The sequence below is a fragment of the Anolis sagrei genome, chromosome 2 (genome assembly GCF_037176765.1).
Source record: "Anolis sagrei isolate rAnoSag1 chromosome 2, rAnoSag1.mat, whole genome shotgun sequence".
Taxonomy (NCBI): Eukaryota; Metazoa; Chordata; class Lepidosauria; order Squamata; family Dactyloidae; genus Anolis; species Anolis sagrei.
This window is the reverse complement of record NC_090022.1, coordinates 182,319,527-182,344,347: the sequence shown is the minus strand read 5'-3', so window position 1 is coordinate 182,344,347 and position 24,821 is coordinate 182,319,527. Positions and strand designations below refer to the sequence as shown.

At 39.4% G+C, this 24,821-nt stretch overlaps 1 protein-coding gene across 1 annotated transcript in view; it reads right to left on the bottom strand.

Annotated features, from left to right (window-relative positions):
- Positions 1–24,096, bottom strand: part of GNA13 (G protein subunit alpha 13) — a 33,353-nt gene extending 9,257 nt beyond the window's left edge. The window contains exons 1-2 of the mRNA XM_060763046.2: positions 23,735–24,096; positions 14,007–14,233 (exon numbers count right to left, since the gene is read on the bottom strand). Of these exons, the coding sequence (XP_060619029.1) occupies positions 14,007–14,233; positions 23,735–24,017 (510 nt within the window). The 5' untranslated portion in view covers positions 24,018–24,096. The remainder of the gene's footprint in view (positions 1–14,006; positions 14,234–23,734) is intronic.
- Between the last annotated feature and the right edge of the window lie 725 nt (positions 24,097–24,821).

The following is a 24,821-nucleotide window of genomic DNA, read 5'->3' as shown; positions in this document are numbered from 1 at the left end:
AATACCAAAAAACCCATAACAGTCAAAAACTCACTTGCAGCAGAATTAAATTACCTACCAATGTGTTAGTAGTGTAATTTGATTCTGTCTAACAAGAAAAGTAATTATTTCACAATTCTTTGCTACTAAACTATGGTAATATCAAATTTAAAAAAAATCAAGACATTTCAGCATCAGATCATTAATGTATTCCAATTTAATAAGTTCGTAATCTGTGCAATTATTAGTGAAAGCATTCCTTAAGCCAGAAGGCAAAAAAGAAAGAAAAAGAAAAGCAGACAGACAGGGAAGGTAGGTAGGAAGGTAGGTAGGTAGGTAGGTAGGTAGGTAGGTGGGAGGGAGGGAAATCATGATGATAATATTTCTAATCATTTGTCCAGTTATTGCTTCTGCTTGGAAGCAAAACCATCAGAAACTACACATACTATTTTGGAGTACATGTCTGAGTACTTCTCAGATACAATGTATGTTTCATAAGGACTGCCTCAAAATACATATCAAAAATTATTTGCACACAAAACTTTAAATTAAGACTAAATGCCTACACCCACCTAGACCTATTACCTATGCCTGAACATTTACACGAGCTTCTTTGTCATGTTACTTAGAAGCCATTTTTATTTGTTGCAGAAAACTAGGCAAGTAGTAAAGAAACCTGAATAGCTATAAAGAGCTGAATTCAATTTCATGCTCTAGAATCAACAAATTTGCTTTGTGTGAGTTATAGTCTCTGATCACAGAGGATACCAGTGTCTTCCTGCTACCTAGGTATCAGCGTGCCTCAGTTCTGCTTTATCATATCAGTGTGAGACATGTTTTATCACATTCTACATTCACCTGGTCAAAATCAATATACTTGATGGGCTATTTTAGGTTCATATTTATTTATTAAAAAAATTGCATGGGGCAAGTGGAAAATTATTTCCACACTAACATGTTGTACAATAACTTATCTCTCAGGCCTGCGTCTTTGGTACTTTCTGCAAGACAAACGTGCACTGTGTAGATGCACCTAAGATGATCAAATGGACAGCAGCAGTTACTAAAAACAGCCTTGTCACATGAAAGGAGTACGCCCTACTTCCTGGAGCAAGTAAGATGTAGTCATGGTCAGTCTTTGTGTCTTTTTCCATTCATGACTACTTATGTTCCTATCGGGAGACGCCTGAAGTTTTTACAAGTTGCCAGCTAGTTCTGCGACTCTGCAAGGATTCCTCCTGATGATTAGTGCAGAGTTGGGGGCAAAAAAATTAAAACACAATGAATTAAAGCTAGAATGCTATCTATACCTTGAGTTTATAGAATATTTAACAGTCATCTGATGAATTGGCATACCAGTCCAATCTAAATTTCATCATTATTTTACTTTTTATGTTTTATACAAAACATATCCAAAGCTTTATAATCATACCAGTGTAGTTCAAGTTCACTTTATTACGGTCAACGACCAGCTCATGAGAAGAGGGACACAGTCCTGCACAAATACATCAGGTCTAAGGGTTGAGAGATTTAAAACTTTAAAACTTTGAAACTCTAAAACTTTAAAATAAGTACATAATTGCCATAATGACAATTGAGCCTGGTCTACTCCATACCAGCGTATATACTTGGTGTTGCCCAGGTATCGGAGGATTGGTGTCCTTACCAATTTGATCCTTTGCCCCTGTGTACTAGTGGCCATTTTGGACCCCCCCCCCCCCAAACAAACTCTGGAATCTCAATATTGGGAGGTGGGTGAAGACACTGCCATTCTAAGGAGCAACAAAATGGTTCCCTCCACTCCTCAAAAGTTTCTTGCCTCTCTGTAGACCATTTAAATAATTTTGACCCAGCCTTTTTTCCTTCTTGGTTCCTCTTTTTCTTAGTCTTATGTCTTCTCCATTCTTTGTTTACTGAAGCTTGTCAGTCCATTGCCCTGCTTCCTTCAGTAACCTTTCATAGCACCCATCTTCCATCCCTTCCCTAAGGAGAAAACAGGCCTTCCTGACTTTCACAGTGTCTTCTTCAGAGGTTCTTTAAGGCCCGTAGCAAACTAGCCTCCTGCTGGAGCAAACTGTGCTAGCATGGCCCTGACGTCATGAGACTGCGCCTCTCTCTCCGCCCCTTTCTCCCTGCCAGAGTGGTTTTTCCTTTGCTAGGGCTGCATTGCCAGCATACTCTCTCAGTTGGCTGGATTCAACTGGTAGAGCAGTCTCTCTAGCAATAGAGAGAGGATTAAAGATGGATGACTGTGTGAACGACCAGAAAGTTGAGAAAGAAATTATTGAATTATATAGATGTAAGTAAATTACATGACTAATAGATTCCAAATTAAAAATAAAATAGTATAAATGTTGTATAGTTTTCGGCTGGCCCCTCCAAGCTGAAAACTAGCCATGCTTTGATTGCAGGTGAACTATAAATCCCAGTAACTGCAACTCCCAAATGTCATTCCCCCCCCCCCCCCAAACTCCATCGTTGGTGGAGTTCAGAATGCTCTTTGATTGTAGGTGAACTATAAATCCCAGAAACTGCAACTCCCAAATGTCATGGTTTTTTCCCCCCAAGACTCCATCGTTGGTGGGGTTCAGAATGCTCTTTGATTGTAGGTGAACTATAAATCCCAGAAACTGCAACTCCCAAATGTCATTCCCCCCCCCCCCAAACTCCATCGTTGGTGGAGTTCAGAATGCTCTTTGATTGTAGGTGAACTATAAATCCCAGAAACTGCAACTCCCAAATGTCATGGTTTTTCCCCCCCAAGACTCCATCGTTGGTGGGGTTCAGAATGCTCTTTGATTGTAGGTGAACTATAAATCCCAGAAACTGCAACTCCCAAATGTCATAGTTTTTTCCCCCCAAGACTCCATCGTTGGTGGGGTTCAGAATGCTCTTTGATTGTAGGTGAGCTATAAATCCCAGAAACTGCAACTCCCAAATGTCATGGTTTTTTTCCCCCAAGACTCCATCGTTGGTGGGGTTCAGAATGCTCTTTGATTGTAGGTGAACTATAAATCCCAGAAACTGCAACTCCCAAATGTCATGGTTTTTTTCCCCCAAGACTCCATCGTTGGTGGGGTTCAGAATGCTCTTTGATTGTAGGTGAACTATAAATCCCAGAAACTGCAACTCCCAAATGTCATGGTTTTTTTCCCCCAAGACTCCATCGTTGGTGGGGTTCAGAATGCTCTTTGATTGTAGGTGAACTATAAATCCCAGAAACTGCAACTCCCAAATGTCATGGTTTTTTTCCCCCAAGACTCCATCGTTGGTGGGGTTCAGAATGCTCTTTGATTGTAGGTGAACTATAAATCCCAGAAACTGCAACTCCCAAATGTCATGGTTTTTTTTCCCCCAAGACTCCATCGTTGGTGGGGTTCAGAATGCTCTTTGATTGTAGGTGAACTATAAATCCCAGAAACTGCAACTCCCAAATGTCATGGTTTCCCCCCCCCCCAAAGATCCATCCCCCCAACTCCATTGTTGGTGGAGTTCAGTATGCTCTTTGATTGTAGGTGAACTATAAATCCTAGCAACTACAACTCCCAAATTACAAAATCAATTACCCCCCCCCCCCCAACACACACTGCATAATCCGTTTTATCTTCACAATCGCCCATTCTTTTCTGATCTGACACCATCCCTACTCAAAGGAAAGAACACAATGACATGGCTTCGCATGGATCGTAGTTTGCTGCTGCTTCATGCAGAATTGTTTCGCTAGCAAAACTGGCTCATAGCCTCGGGGGGAAAAAGGCGGGGCTTTGGAGCCAGCTCTAGCACAAGCTCGCTCTCGCTTCCTGTAGTTTGCTACGGCTCTAAGATCCAATGTCCATTTCTATAAGCTTTAACTGAAGCCACAATTTACAGCCACTTTCCCTCAGATTTGTCATTCTCAGTCCATTGCCTATCTTAAACTCTTCCTTCAACCTCTTTACTCCTGCTCCTTCCCTAATCTCTTAAAGGTCTTTGATCATGTGACAGTTTAATCCCTATCAAATTGACACTTTTTCCTTTGCTCACACATTAGTGCCTGTGAACTGCTTATTCCTTAAGTAACTTAACATTCTATGTTACTGCAATTATTCACCCAGTTTCTCCTCTTTCTCGCAGATTTTCCACTTTAGACAATGAAAAACTTGTGTGATTCAGAGGTTTTCCTCTTGGTAACTGTACAGATATCTGATCTGGTTGCTTAGTGAGGGGATGACCCTAAACGCCAAAGTATAAATAGTAATAAATACAATATTGACTTCCTGTTTCCACTCTTTAGTGAACAATCTTACACAGTTGATTTTTTAGTATCTAAAAAGCATTCCTAAAAGAGAAAGGAAAGCAGTCAGAGCATTTAAATAGTATGTCAAGTGTGAAAAAACTATTGCATTTAGCAAGCTACTTTTCATAATTCCATTACTGGCGACTTTTCTGAAAACATTGTCTCTCTATGGCATGCATTTCCTGCTTGGTTTGGGAAAGAATGAAGAAATGTCTGCATGTCTTAATCCAAACCAACTTCTATGAAATCAGAAAGGAAAATACTTCAGAGGGAAAAAAGTCTAGATGCAAGTTAGAAAATACAGAATTTTTCCAACAGGACAACTTCAGACTCTTAATAAAGGCACAAGCAAAAGCAGAAAAGGCACAGAATTGTCTCAAAATAATGGACATACCTACAGGACAGTGTATAAAAATCTACATATAAGAATTTTAGAAACCTGAACATATAGAAGCAGAAAGAAACAGAAAACTTTTGTGAACTACAGTATATCTGAAAAAAATGTTTGCTATGATATACTATTAATTATTTTTGTCCAACAATACTCTCAAAACCATAAGTAGTGGTAACAATTTGCCTATCTCCTAATTACCTATCAATTAGGAGATAGGCAAATTACAGGGATAAAATACATCATACAGATAATGAAACAAGATTTTGCCACTGTTTTTTGTGCTTAAAGAAGGAAATAGGCAGTAGAGAGTCTGACTTAGCGAACACACCTTTTCCTGTCTTTGACAATCTGATCAAAAGCTTTACAGGCAATTTCACAGAGGTAAACAAGATTAAGATGAAAATAAGTATATTCTAACTATACCCAACATGTTCCTGCATCAATATCATTAAAACAATCTTCTCTCAAAGAGGTTGCTAGTAATCAAATGGAGATTATAGATTGAGTTTATTACAGGATCAGAAATAAGTGACAACAGCTTTCTTCTATTTAAGAAAATATTGTAATTCCAGATGTGTTGAACATCTCCAGAAAGCATTTAGAGATCATTATGCTAAGGTACATATTCCATACCTGTGAATACTGAATGGACAAATATACATAATTTTCAATGTTTTTTTGATGTGAAACTAAATTAATAAAGCATCAGTAACATTATTCAAACAAAAACTTCACCTGCTTGGATGCAAACACATAAAAATCCCTGTGTAAGTTAGTTGTAATCTGATTTACCAACTTTTATTCTAAATCTAAACAGACAAATAAGCAAAAGAGACTTAGATAACTTTCTGTACTTACAAAAATGTTTCATTAAATATCTTCTCAATAAATATTTGGTATATATTTTGTTCCAAAAACAGCAAGTCAGTGGGTTTTTTTGTTTTATTTTCACACTTCAAAATAAGTAGAAAATTGAAAAGCATCTCTCATATATTCCTTAATTTCATTTACACTGTCTCAAATTACTTCAATTCTACCACCACATAAAAACAGTCTCTCCTTGTCATTTCAATCCAATTGACTAAATGTTTCTCTTCTTTTTTTAAAAAATCAGGTTGATAATCTGATACAGATGCTAGAATGGAAACCGTAACCAAACTGTACCTCATTGAGTAGGTAATTTTTTTTATTGTTAATGTTAATCTGAGTAACCTGAAGAGTTTGGGAAAAATTAATGTTGGGAGAAAAAAAAAGCTACAAACATTGTTCCAAGTTGCATGGCATATTTTAAAATTATTAAGAAGGAGTAAAACTGAATTTAATAAGAAAGTGAAAATATGACATTTCTGTTAAATAATGAGAATAATGGTTAACATTAACAATGAAAGCACATCCACTATACAGTTAATTTCTAAACACAATCAAATGATCTAGGTGAATATGGACATGACAAATATAAAGGAACATTGTGTCTCCATCATTTAAGAGAAATGTCAGGGTGGTGCAATTACAAGGACTTTGGGTGCTGCTAGAACTTAAAAGGCAATGGAAGCAAATGTCTCAACAGCACGCTCCAATTGCAATTTATAGGAATGGAGCTATGAGGTCATTTAAGTTATACAATCAATTTCCTGCATCTCTTCATTCATTTGCTGTATCTTTCTGTCAAAAGAGTCATGTTGAAAATTTGAGTATTATCATCTGAGGTCTCTCTGAAACCATTTGTCTTAATGAATAGTGGAACTTAGTCCTGAGAAAAATATTTACAGTAGCCATCTTGGTGGACTGTTGTTTGAGTATGAATAACTGTGTGTGTTTGTGTACAGCAGCAATTTTTAACCATCCCCAACTTCACTTGCACATAGTTGTGTGAGGTATCTGACTAGCTTTCTCACCAATAATGGTTTTGTTTTTAAAAGTTGTGTCTAATTCTTCTGTATGTATGTGATCTCACAGCAAGTAAACTTCTTTAATTCACAAAATACATGTTATTGTAATCATCATCACAACCATTTAATTCATACTATGAAGCACAGTTGCCAGACAGCAGGGACAAGTTCCAGAGTACTTGAATAAAAACTGTGTAATCTTATAGTAATGGAAGCTCTTAGCCTCTTCTTCCCACCAAGGGAAGAGGGCAGGATTCCATGGAAAAAGAAGCACAGAGACATGTGGCAGGATTTTCTAGAACTAGCCCTGATCTCAAAAATCAGGGGGACCTTATCAGTAGGATGGGCAAAAACGTATTCACTCTATCCCCCCTGAATCTCACTAGTTGATCTATTGTTAGCATAAAGTATATTGCTATTCAAGTAATCACCACCGTATCTGATCATAAGTAAACATTTTAACGGGCTATATTGCCTGATACTCTATATGCAAATGCTGATGTCTCCCCCTGAAAACACAGATCCACAGTTTGGGGGTATTTCTGATCCAGTTCCGAACCTGGAAGCTCAGATTTCAGCAGTCATAGGAATGCTTTTGCACAGTTAAAGCTAGAGTGCCAATTGTGCTTATTCTTGGAGAAATGGGATTTGACCATGCTGGTATATACCATGGTCCCACCCTGTTTGGATTATTTCAATGTGCTTTGCACACCTTTGAAGAGTGTTCAGAAACTTCAGTTGTCCCAAAGAGCTGCAGTCCAGGTCTGGCTACTGGTTTGTTTACAAAGTGCTTCTTTTGCCCTATAAAGCCTTTATTTATTTACTGTATTTATATACCGCCCCTCTCAGCCCACAAGTGACTCCGAGCAGTTTACAGTCAGCACCAAAACCATATAAAACAATTAAAAACATTAACATGAACACACCTTGTAGAAAGTGATATAGCTTAAAAGACAATCTTCTTGTAAAAGCACATTCGATCATTTGGAGACCTTCTTCTTTCTGTCCCACCACCCTCTAAAGCAGTGGTTCTCAACCTGTGGGTCCCCAGGTGTTTTGGCCTACAACTCCCAGAAATCCCAGTTGGTTTACCAGCTGTTAGGATTTCTGGGAATTGAAGGCCAAAACATCTGGAGACCCACAGGTTGAGAACCACTGCTATAAAGCTTGTTTGATGGGAATATGGGAGGAGACCCAGTGGCTACTCCCAAACTTCGGAACACCCACCTTAGTGGTGCTGAGATGGCCCTATCCTTGCTCTCCTTCTGTCAGCAGCACAAAATCCTTTTGTGCCATCAGGGCATTGCAAATGAATTGGGTTTGGTCTTTTAGTACTCTATTTTAAAAAGTTTTGTATATAATCTTCTACTGTATTTTATTATTTAATATTCAATGCTTGAACATAAGTTTTTAATTTTAAATCTTATGCTTATACTTTTACTTTGGCATCTGCATTGTTTTAATGTATTGTCTTAAAAATGTTGTTAGTTGCCTTGAGTCCCAATATCAAAAGAAAAACAGGATATAAACTAATCATCATTGTTAAAATGTGTAAAATCTGGCTCAGTTTATATCCCCTCTGTAGGGTCTGTGAGGTCTGCAAATTTTATAAAAATACATTTTTAAAAGCTGTTATGACTTTCCAATTTACGCCATTAAGGGAAGGTGGGATAGCTTTCTGACTCTTATGGAGACTCTGGGACCACTCTGGGGCCTGATTTGAATTGCCAAATGTTCTCCAAACTGACAGACAGCAAAATAAATGTTAAAGGCGTGTTAACCTATCCCTGTGCTATCCAAAGATAGCTAGATCGATAAATAGATGGATATGACACTGGAGTTATACTTAAAAATGTACCTGTTCCAACTTACAAACAAATTCAACTTAAGAACAAACCTACAAAACCTATCTTGTTCATAACTTGGGAACTGTCTATATACAGTATCGAATGTTAACTAATGGATTTTAAAAGTGCTCTAACACCATGGTGTGACATGTAATAGCCAAGTCATGGCTTGGTTGGTGAACTGTACCTTGAGTTTTGAGAAATTCCCTTTCCTCCTGTGTATTCTGATTCCCTCCCCTACTACTTGATTTCATCAAATGACAGTTTATCTGAACAACAAAGTGAAAAGGGAATCTAAAAACACAAGTGTGAGCCTTATCCTCCAAATACACCATGGCTGCTCTCATATATGAAATGTCAATGGATATATATTACTTTTCAATTGTTCACTGTTAGGCATGTCACTGAAAATAAAATATGCTGGTTTGGACTGTGGACAATATGTAACGTTGAGCACAACAGAATGTAGAGGAAAGGGCTCCCTATGTCAGTCCTCCATGTACCCCAAAAAGCAGCTCTGGAACATCAGGAAATCCACCAGATATAGGTTTGGCCTGCACAAATGGCTGCAGGGCATCTTCTTCTGACTGTACAAATTTCAATGAGTCCTGGTTTACAATTCCAGTCTGAAGTGAATCAAAAGCATTTGCCAATGTGTTTGTCACAATTATTAAATAACTAATTACTGGTAAATGGAATACGCAAGACAAGGAGACCTCATCCCCTTATTGGAAAACTATAGTTTAATGCTCTGTATATTGATTCAAGCTAAACTCATTGAAATTAAAAGTAAGAAAGGGTGCATGTGGTCTAAATTTCTGAAAAACATTGATTTTTTTCATCTTTGTAAAGAAGACATGCATAAGTTTGATTTTATAGCATTTCTCATTCTTTGTTCTAATAAAAGGACTACAATCATATTTTTGATGTTGATTTTACTTTTATTTTTCCAAAAAGGAGAATACATGTTACATTAGCCTTTCCAAAACTATTTTTTATTAAGACAGGAGTCAACCATCAAGCCCATGAGCAACATGGATCAAACACTATGTGAAAAAAAATCATTTCAATTTGACTGTATAGTAGTTAAAATGATGTCCTCGTTAGTTGAGAGCACCAAAGGCCTTAATAAATGGATTTGTCAAGTGAAGTGTAGGCCAAATCAACGTACTCCACAACCCATTTGAGTGATGATGCCATGAGATACCTGTTGCCTTGGTCACTAGGCTTATACAAATCCTGCAGGCTACTAGTCCTGCACCAGTCTGATGTATGTCTCTCACACATACTAGGTGACGTGTGCATGTCCAATTTGTGCCATAATTTTTCCATAATATGAGACAGGTTCAGGCAAGAAGTTAGGATGAGCCATAATAAATCACAAGAAATTATCTTTCGCACAGAAGAGAGATCAGGTTTTCATAACGACTATTAACTACACTAGTTACTTAGCCTCTTATAAACGTCACTGAAGACATGGGAAGAGGGAAGCATCTAATTACATCAAAGAGTAAGTGTGTATCTACACACTGGAGAATGAATGCAGTTTGACACCATTTCAACTGCCATGTCTCAATGCTATGTAATCATGGAACCTGCAGTTCAGTGAGGCAGCAGCACGATTTTGGCAGAGATAGCTAAAAACCTTATAAAAAGACAATTCCCATGACTCCACAGCATTGAGCCACAGCAGTTAAAGTGGTGTCAAACTGCATTCATTACAGTGTAGATGCAGTCTTAGTCTGAGTAACATGGACGTAAAGGGACATTTCTTACAGATTTTAAAGCACAATAGAAAATATGTATATTCTCCTACCAGTGGTGTTTCCTCATAATTCCAAGTATAAAGTGACTGCTGTGTTTTTACAGTAAGGCCAATGGCCCATACAGATGAGTAATACCAGTGTATTTTGGCTATGGATACCAAGCCCTGATCATCTAGTGTACAGGCATAACTTCATGCCCCCCATTTAATAAATTAAATGCTCTAACTTGAAATGGGACAAATCAAAACTGGTATTTTACTAATAAGTTATCTGATTGTTGACAGATAGTAGATAGTTTTCCTACTTTTTGTATGTGCACACACTACGGGATAGGTACTTATTTACAAATATACTCAAGAGGAAAAAGTGCTGCATATGGCAATCACATGCATAATTTCACTTTACGTTGCTTAAATCTGCCCTGTAATCCCTCTTTCAAACTGTCTTTTAGGCTGTAACAGAAACTGTAAAAATCACTGAGGAACTACTATATTTAGGACATGTTAAACAATGAAAACAATGAATGGTCTCCTCCTAATACAACAAAAGGGTAAGAGGGAGATTAGATGCAACCAATGGACTGCAAGGCATAATACTATTTATAAAACATTGTACATGTGTGGGTTGGGCTAATCTCTTACTGATTGCACTGCCTGTGTAACACATGGTTCAGTCTATTCCATATCCTCAGAGTTATCTGATTCTTTTGATCCATTCTAAATATATAGTACTATATAAGATTAAAATTACCACATATGTATACAACAACCTCAAAAATCTCTCCTACCCCACAATCGTTCACATTACAATACAGTTAGGCAGATGAACAGAGCATACAGAGGTTGTATAACAAATCTGTTAAGTTAAATATAAGTGAATCAGTGTGCTATAGTGGTTTCAGATCCAGAATGTTATCAGGAATTTAATTTCTGCTTAGCCACAGAAACCCACTTGGTGACCTTTTACAATTTGCACTCTCTCAGCCTAAGAAAACCAAGGCAAATCTACTCTGAATAAACTCCATGATAGGACTGCCTTAAGAGTTTCCATAGATAAGAAATGCCCCGATGGCACAAAACATGAACAAAGTGAGATATATATACACACTGCTAGACATATACTATATGACATCAAAATGGCTAGCCATGTTAGTTAGTTATAGCAAAAACAAAGACATTCTGCAGCATCTTGAAGAAAACTCAAAATTGAAGCAAGGGTTTTTGTGGACTAGAACACAATTAAACAACAAAATCCAACAAAATGGACTCGTATCTAAGAAAGGTTATGCTGCAGTATACATGGGAACCACATTATAATAAAACAGATTTATAATCAATTATCTTTGAAGGAATCAGTGTCCACATGCAAATTAATCAAATGGATTTTTACAACATATACAGAAAGACTCTTTGCCTTTACAGAGCATAATTTACACTGTCCTGGAAATCAACATTTTCCAAACTGGCGTTAAGTAGCTTTCTAAATTCTAGACCAGCACAGAAAACAACTTAAATTGAATATTAAAAATACCACCCAAGTTTGGCAGTAGAAATATAGCCAAAGCTTCTTATTTCTCACATCTAGATCAAATACATTAACAAAAAATTGCAACTAAGCAAAATCTTAAAATGAAAAAAATGTTGCTATATTTGAGCACCCACATAAGAAATATAAGAGGAAGCAAGGCAATCATCTTCCACAAAAATATAAAATGAGAAGTGACTAGCCATCTTAACCTTAAAAATGAGTAGGAGTTTCAGTGTATAATCAGCTCCTGTTTGATGCTGAAACATTGAATTTGTCACTACACCACACCAAGGCGGTAAAAGCACCGTATTTGCATATACAAATTAGAGGGTATCCAATTTGCAGAAACCTGCCCACAGAAATGGTCTCGACTCCATTTCTTTGTATCTACATATGACACGGAGAAAGCTCTGCTTAGGCCCAGCATTCAATATCCAGGAAACACTGAAGAGTACAAACAGAAGTGAAACTGCCTGTCAACTTCCCCCCACACACACATTTCTAAAAGCCTATACCAGATATTACTTAATTCATTCTTTTTCCATACTTGCATATATCTGGCCTGGCAACAGATATGAATACATTTTAAAGAACACATATACATACTTTCTTTATCCTTTGCTTTAAAAAAAAACAATTAAGGGAATTATTGGTATTTAACACTACAAGCAGTTGGGAATGGTTTGGATTCAGTGGTGCCCTGTGTAAACAGAAAGACATTCATATGCACATAACATTTCTACCCTCCAATGAAATCTTAGGATGGCAAAATTATTCATAGGAGCAAAGCACAACACATTATGGTTGCCTTGCAACTTTGAGAGAGAGAACCTTTTATTCACATCTAGATATGGATTATAGCTGCTTCATTTCATTGTTTCTTAAATTCATTTCGTAAACTTAATCTGCACTTAATAAGAAATCTATGGTGCATATGACACATTAAGTATTATGAATTATTTTTCAAAGCAATAAGCAAAGATTTCAGTGGGTAGGGAGTTTCAATGAAGACATCAGGTTTAAAGCAGAAGTTCATCAGAGCACCTGATGAACCAGCCTGGACACAGCATATTATCTGAGAACACAGAAATGCTGGACCACATCAACAACCACCATGTCAGACTACACAGAGAAGCCATTGAAATCCACAAGCATGTGGACAATTTCAACAGAAAGGAAGAGACCATGAAAATGAACAAAATCTGGCTACCAGTATTAAAAAACTCTAGAATTATAACAGCTACACAAAGAGAGGAAAAAACCAGGCACAGATTAACACCTCCCAGCAACAGATTTTCCCAGGCTCAGGCAGGCCTCCAAATGCTAATGAAGGTGATCAGCTAAACATTCACACCTAACTGCAGCAGGGAAGAGCTCCTTGCCCCACCCCAGCCATTCCACAGATATATAAACCCATTGTCCTAATTCCAACAGACCTCACTACCTCTGAGGATGCTTGCCATAGATGCAGGCGAAACGTCAGGAGAAATGCCTCTAGAACATGGCTCTATAGCCCGAAAAAACCCACAAGAACCTAGTGATTCCAGCCATGAAAGCCTTCGACAATACAGTTCTAACACAGTTCTGACTTCCTGGAAATTAACATCTTTGTGCCTCAGTTATCCATTTGCCAAATGGAAATCATACTAGTAGGGAGCTTTTCTTTTTCCTAGATAAGGATGCATTGTTAATTCTATATAGCTTGCTTCAATGACTTTCTTATGGATAATGTTACACATGCTTCTAAAGGTCACAAGACAAGTATACCGGACCAAGACTTGATCCATGAAATTCACTTCATAACCTTGGGCCAGTAGTTCTGCTGTGAAAGTAATGTAATGAGAAGCACAACTATGTATGCTACTAAGAACCTATTAAGAGGCAGGCAATATATAAATTGTAAATAATAAATAACATACATGAACTAAAATTGGACAGACTATTTCAAGTAGTTTTAACATAAATTTTTAGGTTGGTAATACAATTGTGGAAATTGTTTCCAAAAGGTACCAAATCCAAAAGAAAAAGGAAAAACAAAAATGAAAAATGAGTTATAGGTGGCACCACACGAGTGACTAGGAATAGAATATTATGTACATATCAAAATTATCAAAGTATATCAAATCACTTTGGTACAGGGTTTGGAAAATTGCATTTTATAGCAAAAGAATGCATATCCTCAGCAGGTTTTTTCCACTCTTGTAAAATTTATTCAGATGGATTTGGTAACTTTTGGAAACAAGCTCCACATTTATAACTATTTCACTTGCAGAATTATTTTAAAGCATATGGTTCAACAGGAAAAGGAATATTAAGAGGTCTTCTTACCAACTGGAATTCTCTGCGTCTGTCATAGGCATGCTGGATCCCACTATCTGCCCACAAAGATCTTATTGCTGGAAGGTACTGTAAAAAAACCTGGGTCTCCACCATCCCTTGCACTGCTACTCCTGAGCGGGTATCGAAGGCCATCAACTTGTCACCATTGGTTTGATTAGCAGGATTTCCCCAGGGAATATGAAGCTTCTCTCGGGCATCTACAAGAACTCTTACACCTTAAACAAAATGAAAAACATGTATTAGTTTTCAAATACTTCTGGTAATTATATAGGTTGGACATCCCTTATCCAGATATCCCAAATATTCCAAATTGTCCACAGAATTAGTTGAGATAGTGACATCTTTGCTTTGAAATCCTTTAATGTGCACAAACTTTGTTAATAAAGATATTGTATAAAATGACCTTCAGGTTATGTGTATAAGGTACATAAGAAGCATAAAATAATTTTGTGCTAAGATATCTACAAGATATCTCACATTGTATACAAATCCAAAATCCAAAGCAATTGGGATAAGGGATATCTGACTTATTTTAGGCTAAATAATCAATTTATCTTTTTGTCATAAATTTTTATTTTATTTAAATAAGAGGGAAAGAGTGTTCAATATTACAAGTAAAGTTTGTTAAGAGAAAGTAGGAAGGATAAAAGAGAAGGAGGAGGCGGGGTACAAACTAGGGCTATCAAATTAAAAACAAAAACAAAAAAGACAAAAAGGAAAAAGAAGATAAAAAAGATAAAAAATATAAAATGAAGAATAAAAATAAAATTAACATGGTGACTTCCATCTAATCCTTTGCGGTTTAAGATTTGTTCCATCCATATCTTCACAATAATAGTTAGTAAAAGTAGAAAAAGTAGATTAATACATATGTAACTATATATATGTAAAAAGGAGACTTCAATTATATCCATTCTTGGTATATTACTCTAATAGTTTTTCTTTTTCTCTTTTCTTCGTATTCCTCCAACTGTAACCAGTTTGTTTGTTTTATTAGATTACCCGAGTTTCTCTTTAATAGAAAGGTTAGTTTATCCATGTCTTTTATTTCATTTATTTTGAACAACCACTGATCTAAATCCAGTGTTTTCCTTCTGCTTCCAGAGTTTCGCGTAAATAATCCTTGCGGCTGTCATCATAAACATAAAGAGGACATCTTCGTTGGAATCTAGTTTATGTCTGCATCAGTTATTCCTAATAAATAATATTCAGGTTTTTTTTGGGTATATTTTTAAATTGTTGGCACTCTTCATGAATTAATCAGTAATTCTGAGCTTTCCTACAAGTCCATCACAAGTGGTAGAAACTTTGTGATCATTACACTTCCAACAGTTCTTAGATGTATTTTTATACATTAGATTTATTTTTTTCGGTGTAATGTACCACCGGTGGAACATTTTAAGCAATTTTCCTTTAAGTCAGTAGCATATGTATAGTTTATTTTTTGTTCCACATTAGTTCCCAATCTGCTAGCGATATCAATTTTTTAAAGTTCTCAGCCCATTTCAGCGTGCAATTTTTAATTACCTCTCCCTTTGTGGACCACTCTAGTAATTATCATATATTTTTGTTATACATTTTTTCCACTTTTAAAATTTTGTCCCAGAATTCTTCCTTTTTGTTGAAACCTAATTTCTTATCCTGATTATAGTATTATTTGATCTGTAAGTAATGCAACCATGTAATATTAGTAAAATTTTGTTTAAATTCTTCATGAGATTTCAATGTCATTAAGTCTTTTTTCAAGAGATCCTTGTAGGTTGGCCATTTTGACCAGCCCAGAAGTCTCCTTTGGTTAGCCTCCATTGGAGAAAGCCATAACGGTGTTTCAGAGTAAAGGTTTATCTTAAAAAGCAAAAAGTGACAAACTTAATGATCAGATGCAAAACTGTGACAGTTAGTAAATGTGAGGAAAAGTGCAATTTTAACTTAAACTGATAACGGACAGAAATTACCCCCTTCCTTATCACTCTACAACAGGCGTGGGGAAACCCAGGCTCGCTGGCTGGACGTGGCCCTTTGGGCTCTTCACCCCGGCTGCCGGCTGCTTCGGCCTCCCTTTCAGTATGCAGACGCAATGACCAGCCGCACTCTAGGCTGAGAGGAGGGTGGAGGCAGAAACACGCCTCTTCCAAGCGCTCCTTGGACAGCACTCAGCAGTGGTGTGTGTGTCTCCCTTCTCTGGGCCTTAGGAAGGAGGGCCGCTGCGTTCCCAGGACTCAAAGAAGAGTTGAGGAGAGAAACACACCACTGCCACTTGGCGGCGGCATGCTTGTCTCCCTCTTCTGGGCCTGAGGAAGACAGGCCATTGTCCCTGCAGACAGACCTGCTCCTACAGAGGCCCCAGCCCCACCCTTCTGCCCTGCTCCTTTCAACTCTGGCTCCACCTCTTCTGGTCCACGACCCTGCCTCTTATGGCCCCACTAACACTTCCTCCTGATCCAGCCCTTGCAGTTGGCCCTCAAGACGGCCCCAGGGCAAAAACGCCTGTTCTATAAGAATAATGTAGTAGATGGAGCCAGCCAAATTACAACTGGACAGCCCCATTGTACTAACTGAGCTCTATCCCATTATCCGATCCTCACACCAGATTAAACGCATGTAAAGATGAGCTTAATTAATAGCCCCCACTACTTTCTACTAGATATGCAATGGTTTTGACTTGGAGAACATCTATTCTAAATATGCTTAAAGCAGATGCCAGAACAGGGTATTAATATTTAAAATTACAACTCTTTTGGAACAGTTAACATGAAAGTCACATTTAGCAACAGTTAAAACAAATCAATAATAATAGAAAGAGGTCAGTTCACCGTGCATCCTTTCTACGTTTTTGCTCAAACTGTATTGGATTACAAAAATTAGTTACAAATTAACATATGTAATACTTTACATGAGATGGAGATTTATCTTAGTCTACTCAAATAGCCCTAAATCTGGATCTAAGGCTTACATTTTGCTACATATGGAAAAATAAGTTTGACCAATTTGTTTTACCTGCTATGTTTATTAATTTGGAGTCTGAATATTCTAAAATGTTGCTACTCTCGTAACGTCTGAACTTATTTGTTCTTAACATAAAATGTGTGATTGTGACAATTTTAGGTTTAAAACTTGTAAAACAGCATGACGGAATTGCCATTTGGAAAATATATAAACATGTTTTTAAAAGGTATACTATAAACTGTATCAATTTGAAAATTTTAAAAAGTATACTATAAACTGTATCAATTTGAAAGAGCAGCCCAGATGACTGCTCTTTCTTTGCAAAACAAATCTTAATATGTCATTACCATGAATAGTTTTCTATAAACTGAATATGACAATAGACTCAGAAACCAGAAAAAGAAAAAAACCTAAACTTCATATTCAGCATGCCATCTCATGATATTTGAATATTTATAGATGACAAGGGGATTTCACAAGTCTGGCTGCCTGGGAAATGGAGAACAAACCTCTTCTTACCACAGAAATATATGATGCATGTTTGAGTGAAGTTGCCTGTTGACTTAGGGTGACTACACAAATTGGGTGTTCTTAGGCAAAAAATACTCATGGGGGGTTCTGCCAGTTCCTTTCCTTGAAATATAGCATGCAGTGCCTGGTATTCACTGGCAATCTCCCATCCAGGTACTAACCAGGGCTGATCCTGCTTACCTTCCAAGCTAAGACAGGATCTGGTGCCTTTAGGTATACATAATGCTTTAGTAGATGTTCAAGATACATTTTCAACTTGAATATCCCATTAATTATAAATCTATAATAGACCATTAATTATAAAACTACATTCTGTATTTATTACTTGACACAGGACAGTTACAACTCACACAAATTTACTTGCCAGAACAGGTACAAAAACAGAGCATGTTGTAAAGAAATGAGAACGGAAAACAAGATTGAACAGGTTTAAACTGTAATCTAAGACTGTACCATAATATGTCACTAGTTGGAACTCAAGCCAAACTCAAGTATTTTTAAGGTGTGTATGTATGAGAGGGGGGAGGGAGGCTGAACGTTAACCACAGAAGTGTCTATCACAGAGCCATTTAGAATGCTTGTTTCCTTGTCAAAAGATGGCCCAAAAGCACACTAAACAAGGTATAGGAATATTAATTGAGAAAGGACTCGGTATATTTCCAGACCACTAAAAATGTATAACACGTCCAATATATTCTTACAGTTCTTTAATCTTCAGTTGTCCCTGGTTATCAGGACACACCTTTGCAATTTCTGCCTGGGTTACATCTACACTGTAGAAATATGCTGTTTGACACTACTTTAACTGTTGCGGCTTAATGTTGTGAGAGATGTCGTTCTAGAGGGTCTTCAGCCTTCTCTACCAAAGACTGCTGGTGCCCCACCAAAGGACAACTCCCAGGATTCCATAGCATTTGGCCATAGCAGTTAAAGTGGTGACAAACTACATTCAGTTGACATGTAGGTGCACCCCTGGACTAAACTAGAAACAGTTCCACTCTGTTATAGGCTCTACAATAAGTTCAACCCCCTTCACCTTGAGCCTTTCAACTCCTCATCACATAAACAATGAGCCACTAACAGTCATGCTTTACCAAATTTTCAAAGCATGAAGTACAAACTCTAGGATCAAACCTCAGTGTTGAGATTTCCAATCTTCCCTCCAATGCACTGCCAGCCTCCTCAACTTAGTTCCTTGTAGCCCCACATACTTTTTTTCTGATCACAGAACCACCCTTCATAAACTTATGCATTTTCTTCTCCTGCACTCCACGGCTTTCCCAGATGATCCCACAACACAACCCAGTACGTTACTGCTAAGACTACTGCATACAGGTTTCGCATTCCTTATCCATAATTTCAAAATACCCCCAAATTCAGAATTGTCCAAATTATTTTTTTTAATAAAAGAATAAAATTCCTTGCGGGCTTTGGGGATATACTGTTTATGAAGGATTCATACATTTTGCAGTTAGACTTTGGTCCCATGTACAAGGTGGCTTGTTATATACATATATCCAAATGCAGGTATTCCAAATTCACCCAAAATCCCCAAAACGTGTGGTCCTAAACATTTTAGATAAGGAAGACTCAACCTGTATACAAACTACAGTGTTCAACATTGTAAATAATGGTTGCACTAACCCTCCAGTACACCTCCAGGGGTTAACACCCACTTCCCAAACATGCATAAAAGAAACACTTATGTCCACAAAACTAACACTTTGTGTACATCTAGAGTTATGCAGTTCTTCCATACTTTATAAGCCAAAGCTCAATGCTATGGGATCATGTGAGTTGTATTTTTACAAGCACTTTTGCCCTCCCTGCCAAAGACTGCTACTGCCTCACCCAAGTAAAAGTCCTGGGTTTCCATAGCACTGAGCCATGAGTTAAAGTGGTATCAAACACTGTGGATGCAACTTCTGAATGCCCAAGCCTTCCTCCAGTCTCCTCACTGCCACAGAAGGGGGAAGGAGACAGGACTCTGGAAGGAACAAAAGGTGCACCTACATTGCAGAATTAGGACAAGGCTCAGTGCTATGGGATCCTATGAGCTGTAGTTTCATGAGGCATTTGCTCTCTTTGGCAGATAATTTTGTCCAATTACTACCCCCTGATTCCATAGCATTGAGCCATGGAAGCTAAGGTGGAGTCAAACTGCATTCATTCTGCAGGACTGATGTACCCCTGGATGTTTCTAGTTTGATCAGCAAGGGTGGGATAAATGTCAAGCGTCACTAGTGAGGGAACTGCCAATACACTAAATTTCTATCCACGCCACTGAAACTTAGACCCTTCATCTGCCTGTTTTTACACTGTATAATGCATGCAGTTTGACCTACTTTTAAGTGCCATGGTTCAATGCTATGGGATCCTGAGAACGGTGGTTTGTTAGGCACCGCCACTCTTTGGATTAGAAGGCTTTGTAAAATGACAGATCCCAGGATTCCATCGCATTGAGCCATGGCAGTACAATTGGTGACATCAAACTGTATGAACTGTAAACGGCAGAGATGTCGGTAGGTAGAAGGAATGCAGACTGACACCACTTGAACTGCCATGGCTCAACGATATACACCAGGAGTCCCCAAACTAAGGCCTGCTCCGGAAACGGCCCTCCAAAGCCATCTGCCTGGCCCCCGCCCTAAACTTGAAGGCAGACAACAACAATCCTCATTGACTCAACTTTCTCATCAGCCAAAAGCAGGCCCACACATCTCATTGAAATACTGGTAAGTTTATATTGCTGAAAACTGTACAATTAATTACAATTTGTGCACCAACTGCACCCGTTCCTTGAGAAGCCAGATTTGGCCACAGTGGCACATGCCTTAGTTACATCCTGTCTGGATTACTGTAACACCCTCTACATGAAGCTGCTTCTGAAGAGTGCTCAGAAACTTCAGCTGGTCCAAAGAGCTGCAGCCAGGTTGCTCACTGTGGCTGGCTACAGGGAGCAAACAACCCTCCTGTTGGTGCAGCTCCACTTGCTGCCAGGCACAATTCAAAGTGCTGGTTATGACCTTGAAAGCCATAGACTGTTCAGGTCCAGGCTATTTGGCTGACTGCATTCCCTTGTACAAACCTGTACGGGCCCTGAGATCTTCAGGAGCAGCCCTTCTCTCAGTCCCACCTCCATCTCAAGCTTGGTTTATGGGAACAAGAAAGAGGGCCTTCACAGTGGCTGCTCCATGATTCTGGAACTCCTTGCCCAGGGAGGCCAGAATGGCCGCCTCCCTGCTGTCCTTCCGGCAGCAGGCCAAAACCTTTTGTATTCAGATAGGCTTTTAAAGATGAAGGTGTTTAAGATCAATTCAGGGGGTGCTGTGGTTTTTAACTGTTTTGATGGTTTTTAATTGTGAATTGCTTTAGTGCTGTATGCATTTAATTCTATTTTAATGCTTGCATTTTTTGTATATTTTAAATTATATACTAATACTTTCATGTCAAGCTGCTTCGAGTCCCTTTTGGGGAGATAAATCGAGGTATAATATGTTAATAATAGAAGTTTTTTAATTTATATTTATTTGTTTGTTTTTGCACTACAAACAGAATATGTGCAGTGTGCATCGGAAGTCATTTGTGTTTTTTTCAAACTAAAGTTTTGTGGGATAGTGAACCAACCTTTCAGCTTTAAAAAAGTCAAGGATCCCTTTCCCTGGGATACAGGTGAGGCTCCCAGAACTCTTTGGCAGAAAAGAGTGCTAGTGAACTGCTATGGCTCCATGATTCTGTAGCACTAAGCCATGGCACTTCAAGTGGTGCCAAAGTGCACTAAGCGTAGGCTAAAAAAAAAAACCTTTGAAAACTACAACTTCCAGGGTTCCATAGTATGGAGCCGTGACAATTCAAGTGGGCTCAAAGTGCATTAAGGGTTGATGGCACAGAACAGTGGTTCTCAATCTCTGGGTCCCCAGATGTTTTGGCCTACAATTCCCAGAAATCCCAGCCAGTTTACCAGCTGTTGGGATTTCTGGGAGTTGAAGGTCAAAACATCTGGGGATCCACAGATTGAGAAACACTGGCACAGAGAGCTAAATTCTACAAAACTTCCAGTGTTCCACAGCATGCAGCTACGTCGGTTCAAACTGCATTCAAAGTAGTGAAATGGAATCCTGGAAGTTATACCTTTAGAAGGAATAGGCAAAGAGGCCTACAGAAGCTTGGGAGTACTTCAGGATCTGTCTCTCCAAATGTCAGCCAAGGTAGATGCAAATGGTCATGAGTGCATACTATCAGCTTCAACCGATCTGCCAGCTATGCCCTTCCTAGATTTGGAGGTCCTACAGATAGAGTCGGAGACGACTGAACGAATGAACAACAACAACAACAGATGGTAGTGCATGTACTGGGAACCTCAAGGTTGGACTTCTGCAATGTGCTACCCCTATACCAAGTTCGGAAACTCCAACTGGTTCAAAATACAGCAGCCAGACTGGTTACGGGAACATCTAGGAATGTGCATATTACCCTGTATACGCCCCACACACTTCGGACTTCTGCAGGGCGCCTGGTCCAACCAGCCAGAACCAGTAACCGTCACCCAGAGGACCTTTCCATTGCCCACCCCAAGGCTGTGGAGTGACCTGCAGGTAGAGCTCTGACAGTTAAATCAGCTGTCGGAATTTAAAACACAAGTGAAGACCTGTCTCTTCCTGCAGGCCCACCCAGAAAGTCTTTAAATACAAAGATGCATTTTGATCTCTGTTTTGTCTGTTTTAATATGAATATTTAAATGTGTATTTAGGAAGAACTTCCTGACTGTGAGCACTGTTCAGCAGTGGAACTCTCTGCCCCGGAGTGTGGTTGAGGCTCTTTCTTTGGAAGCTTTTAAACAGAGGCTGGGTGGCCATCTGTCGGGAGTGCTTTGAATGCAATTTTCCTGCTTCTATTTCCTAGAGATACATTTTGGTACATAACTTTTATGGAGGTATGCTTTAGTGCGCGTGTATTTGTAGAGTTTTTCTGGTGTTTGTGTATTTTAATGGTTTGGTAGTCCACCTCGAGCCATGAGGAGAGGTGGGTAAGAAATACAATTATTATTATTATTATTACTAGCCGTTCCCTGCCATGCGTTCCTGTGGCGCAGTCTGGTGATCTGGAAAATAAAGTAATGGTTTCTAATCTATGCAATTTCTTTCTGCTTGTGGGTAAACAGTATTTCTTGTGGTTTCTTTGTCAGTGGGGATGTGGAGAGTGTCTGGTTTGCCTACTCTGGAACATGCAACATATCGTTGAAATTGCTGTTGTTAACTGCTTTGAGTCACCTAAGGGCTGAGAGAAGCTGTATATAAATGAACTAAGTAAGTAAATAAATAAAATCGTTGTCCTTCTTTAAGGGTCCCTTTCAAATCTATGATATTATATCTCTCTGTGTGTGAATCATATAGATCTATCTTTCTATGGCTGGATGGCTGTCAGGAGGGCTTTGATTAGATTTTCTTGCCCTGGTGAAGAGAGTTGGACTGGATGGCCCTAAGTATTTTGGTTGGTCATGGGGATTCTGCGTGGGAAGTTTGCCCCAATTCTGTCATTTGTGGGGTTCTGAATGCTCTTTGACTGTAGGTGAACTATAAATCCCAGTAACTACAACTCCCAAATGTTGAGGTCTATTTCCCCCAAAATCCATCTGTGTTCATTAGTTGGGCATATGGAATATTTGTGCCAAGTTTGGTCCAGATCCATCATTGTTTGAGTCCACAGTGCTCTCTGGATGTAGGTGAACTACAACTTCCAAACTCAAGGTCAATGCCCACCAAACCCTTCTAGTGTTTTCTGTTGGGTCATGGGAGTCCTGTGTGTCACCTTTGGTGGAGTTCAGAATGCTCTTTGATTGTTGTTGAACTATAAATCCCAAGAACTACAACTCCCAAATGACAAAATCAAAAAGTTTTGAGTGAAGGACATACGTTGGGTTGTTAGGTGTATGCTGTCCAAATGTGGTGTCAATTCGGCCACTGGTTTTTGAGTTCTGTTAATGCCACAAAACGAACATTATATTTTTGTTTATATATAGATGATGATGATGATGATTATGATTCCTGGCGCCACTTCCCCTTGACGCCTCAGGAGGCCTTTCCTGCTCCTCCTCCCACCTGCTTGGCCTTCTCGAAGGAGGAGAGGCCTGGGCCTCCTCCTGAGCGCCTCCCTGCGCCTGAGGCCTAGCTTGCTCCTTCAGCCTCCGCCTGCGGCCTTCCCTCCCTCCCTCTCCTTCTCCCAAGGAAGGCCCCCCTCACCCTTGAGGACGTTGCTGTAGATGGTGGCGCGGAAGTCCTCGCGCGCGGAGCGGTCCCAGTCCTCTCCGTGGATGATGCGCATCTGCTTGAGGAAGGTGCTCTTGCCGCTCTCGCCGGCGCCCAGCAGCAGGATCTTGACCAGCCTCTTGACGTAGGTCTTCTCGCGGTAGAGGCACTTGTCGATCTCTTTGGACTTGCGCTGCTGCTCGGCCTCGCTGCTGTTCAGCAGGCAGCTCGGGAAGCACACCGACAGCGAGGACCGCGATGGCAGGAAATCCGCCATCTTAGCGAGCACTGCCAACCAGGGAGCGGCCGCCGCGGCCCGGGCCGCTCTGCGCCTGCGCACCGCGCTCTCTCGCGCTCGCTCTCTCCCCCTCCACACACACACACCCTCCTCCTCCTCCTCCCTCGCCCTCCTTCCTTCCTCCGCTCGGCGTCACGTGACGGCTGCCCAATTAAGAGCTGCGCTTGGCGGCGCGCGGAGCACGTTGATCCTTGGACTCGCGTCGTCGTGGCCCCGCCCGCCCTATTCCACTTCCCCGCGCTCGCCCAGCCCCAACTCAGCGGAGTCTTTATTGGCGCATGCGCAAAGTGGTTTGGTCTTTTTACGAGGAGCGTTCCCGCTCTTCTTTATAGGCAGGGCTCCTTTGCATTTGGGAAGTGGCTTCTGAGGGCCCTTCCACACCACTGAATAAAATCCCACATTATCTGCTTTGAACTGGAATATATGGCAGTATGGACTCAGCTAACCTAGTTCAGAGCAGATATTGTGGGATTGTTTGCCTTAAATATTTAGGATATATGGCTTTGGGCCCTTCCACACAGCCCTATATCCCAGAATATTAAGGCAGAAAATACCACATCCGCTTTGAAATGGAATATATGACAGTATGGACTCAGATAACCTAGTTCAAAGCAGATATTGTGGAGGCTCCTTCTTTGGAAGCTTTTAAACAGAGGCTGGATGGCCATCTGTCAGGGGTGATTTGAATGCAATATTCCTGCTTCTTGACAGGGGCTTGGACTGGATGGCCCATGAGGTCTCTTCCAACTCTGGTTCTATGATTTTTTGCCCTAAAATTATAGG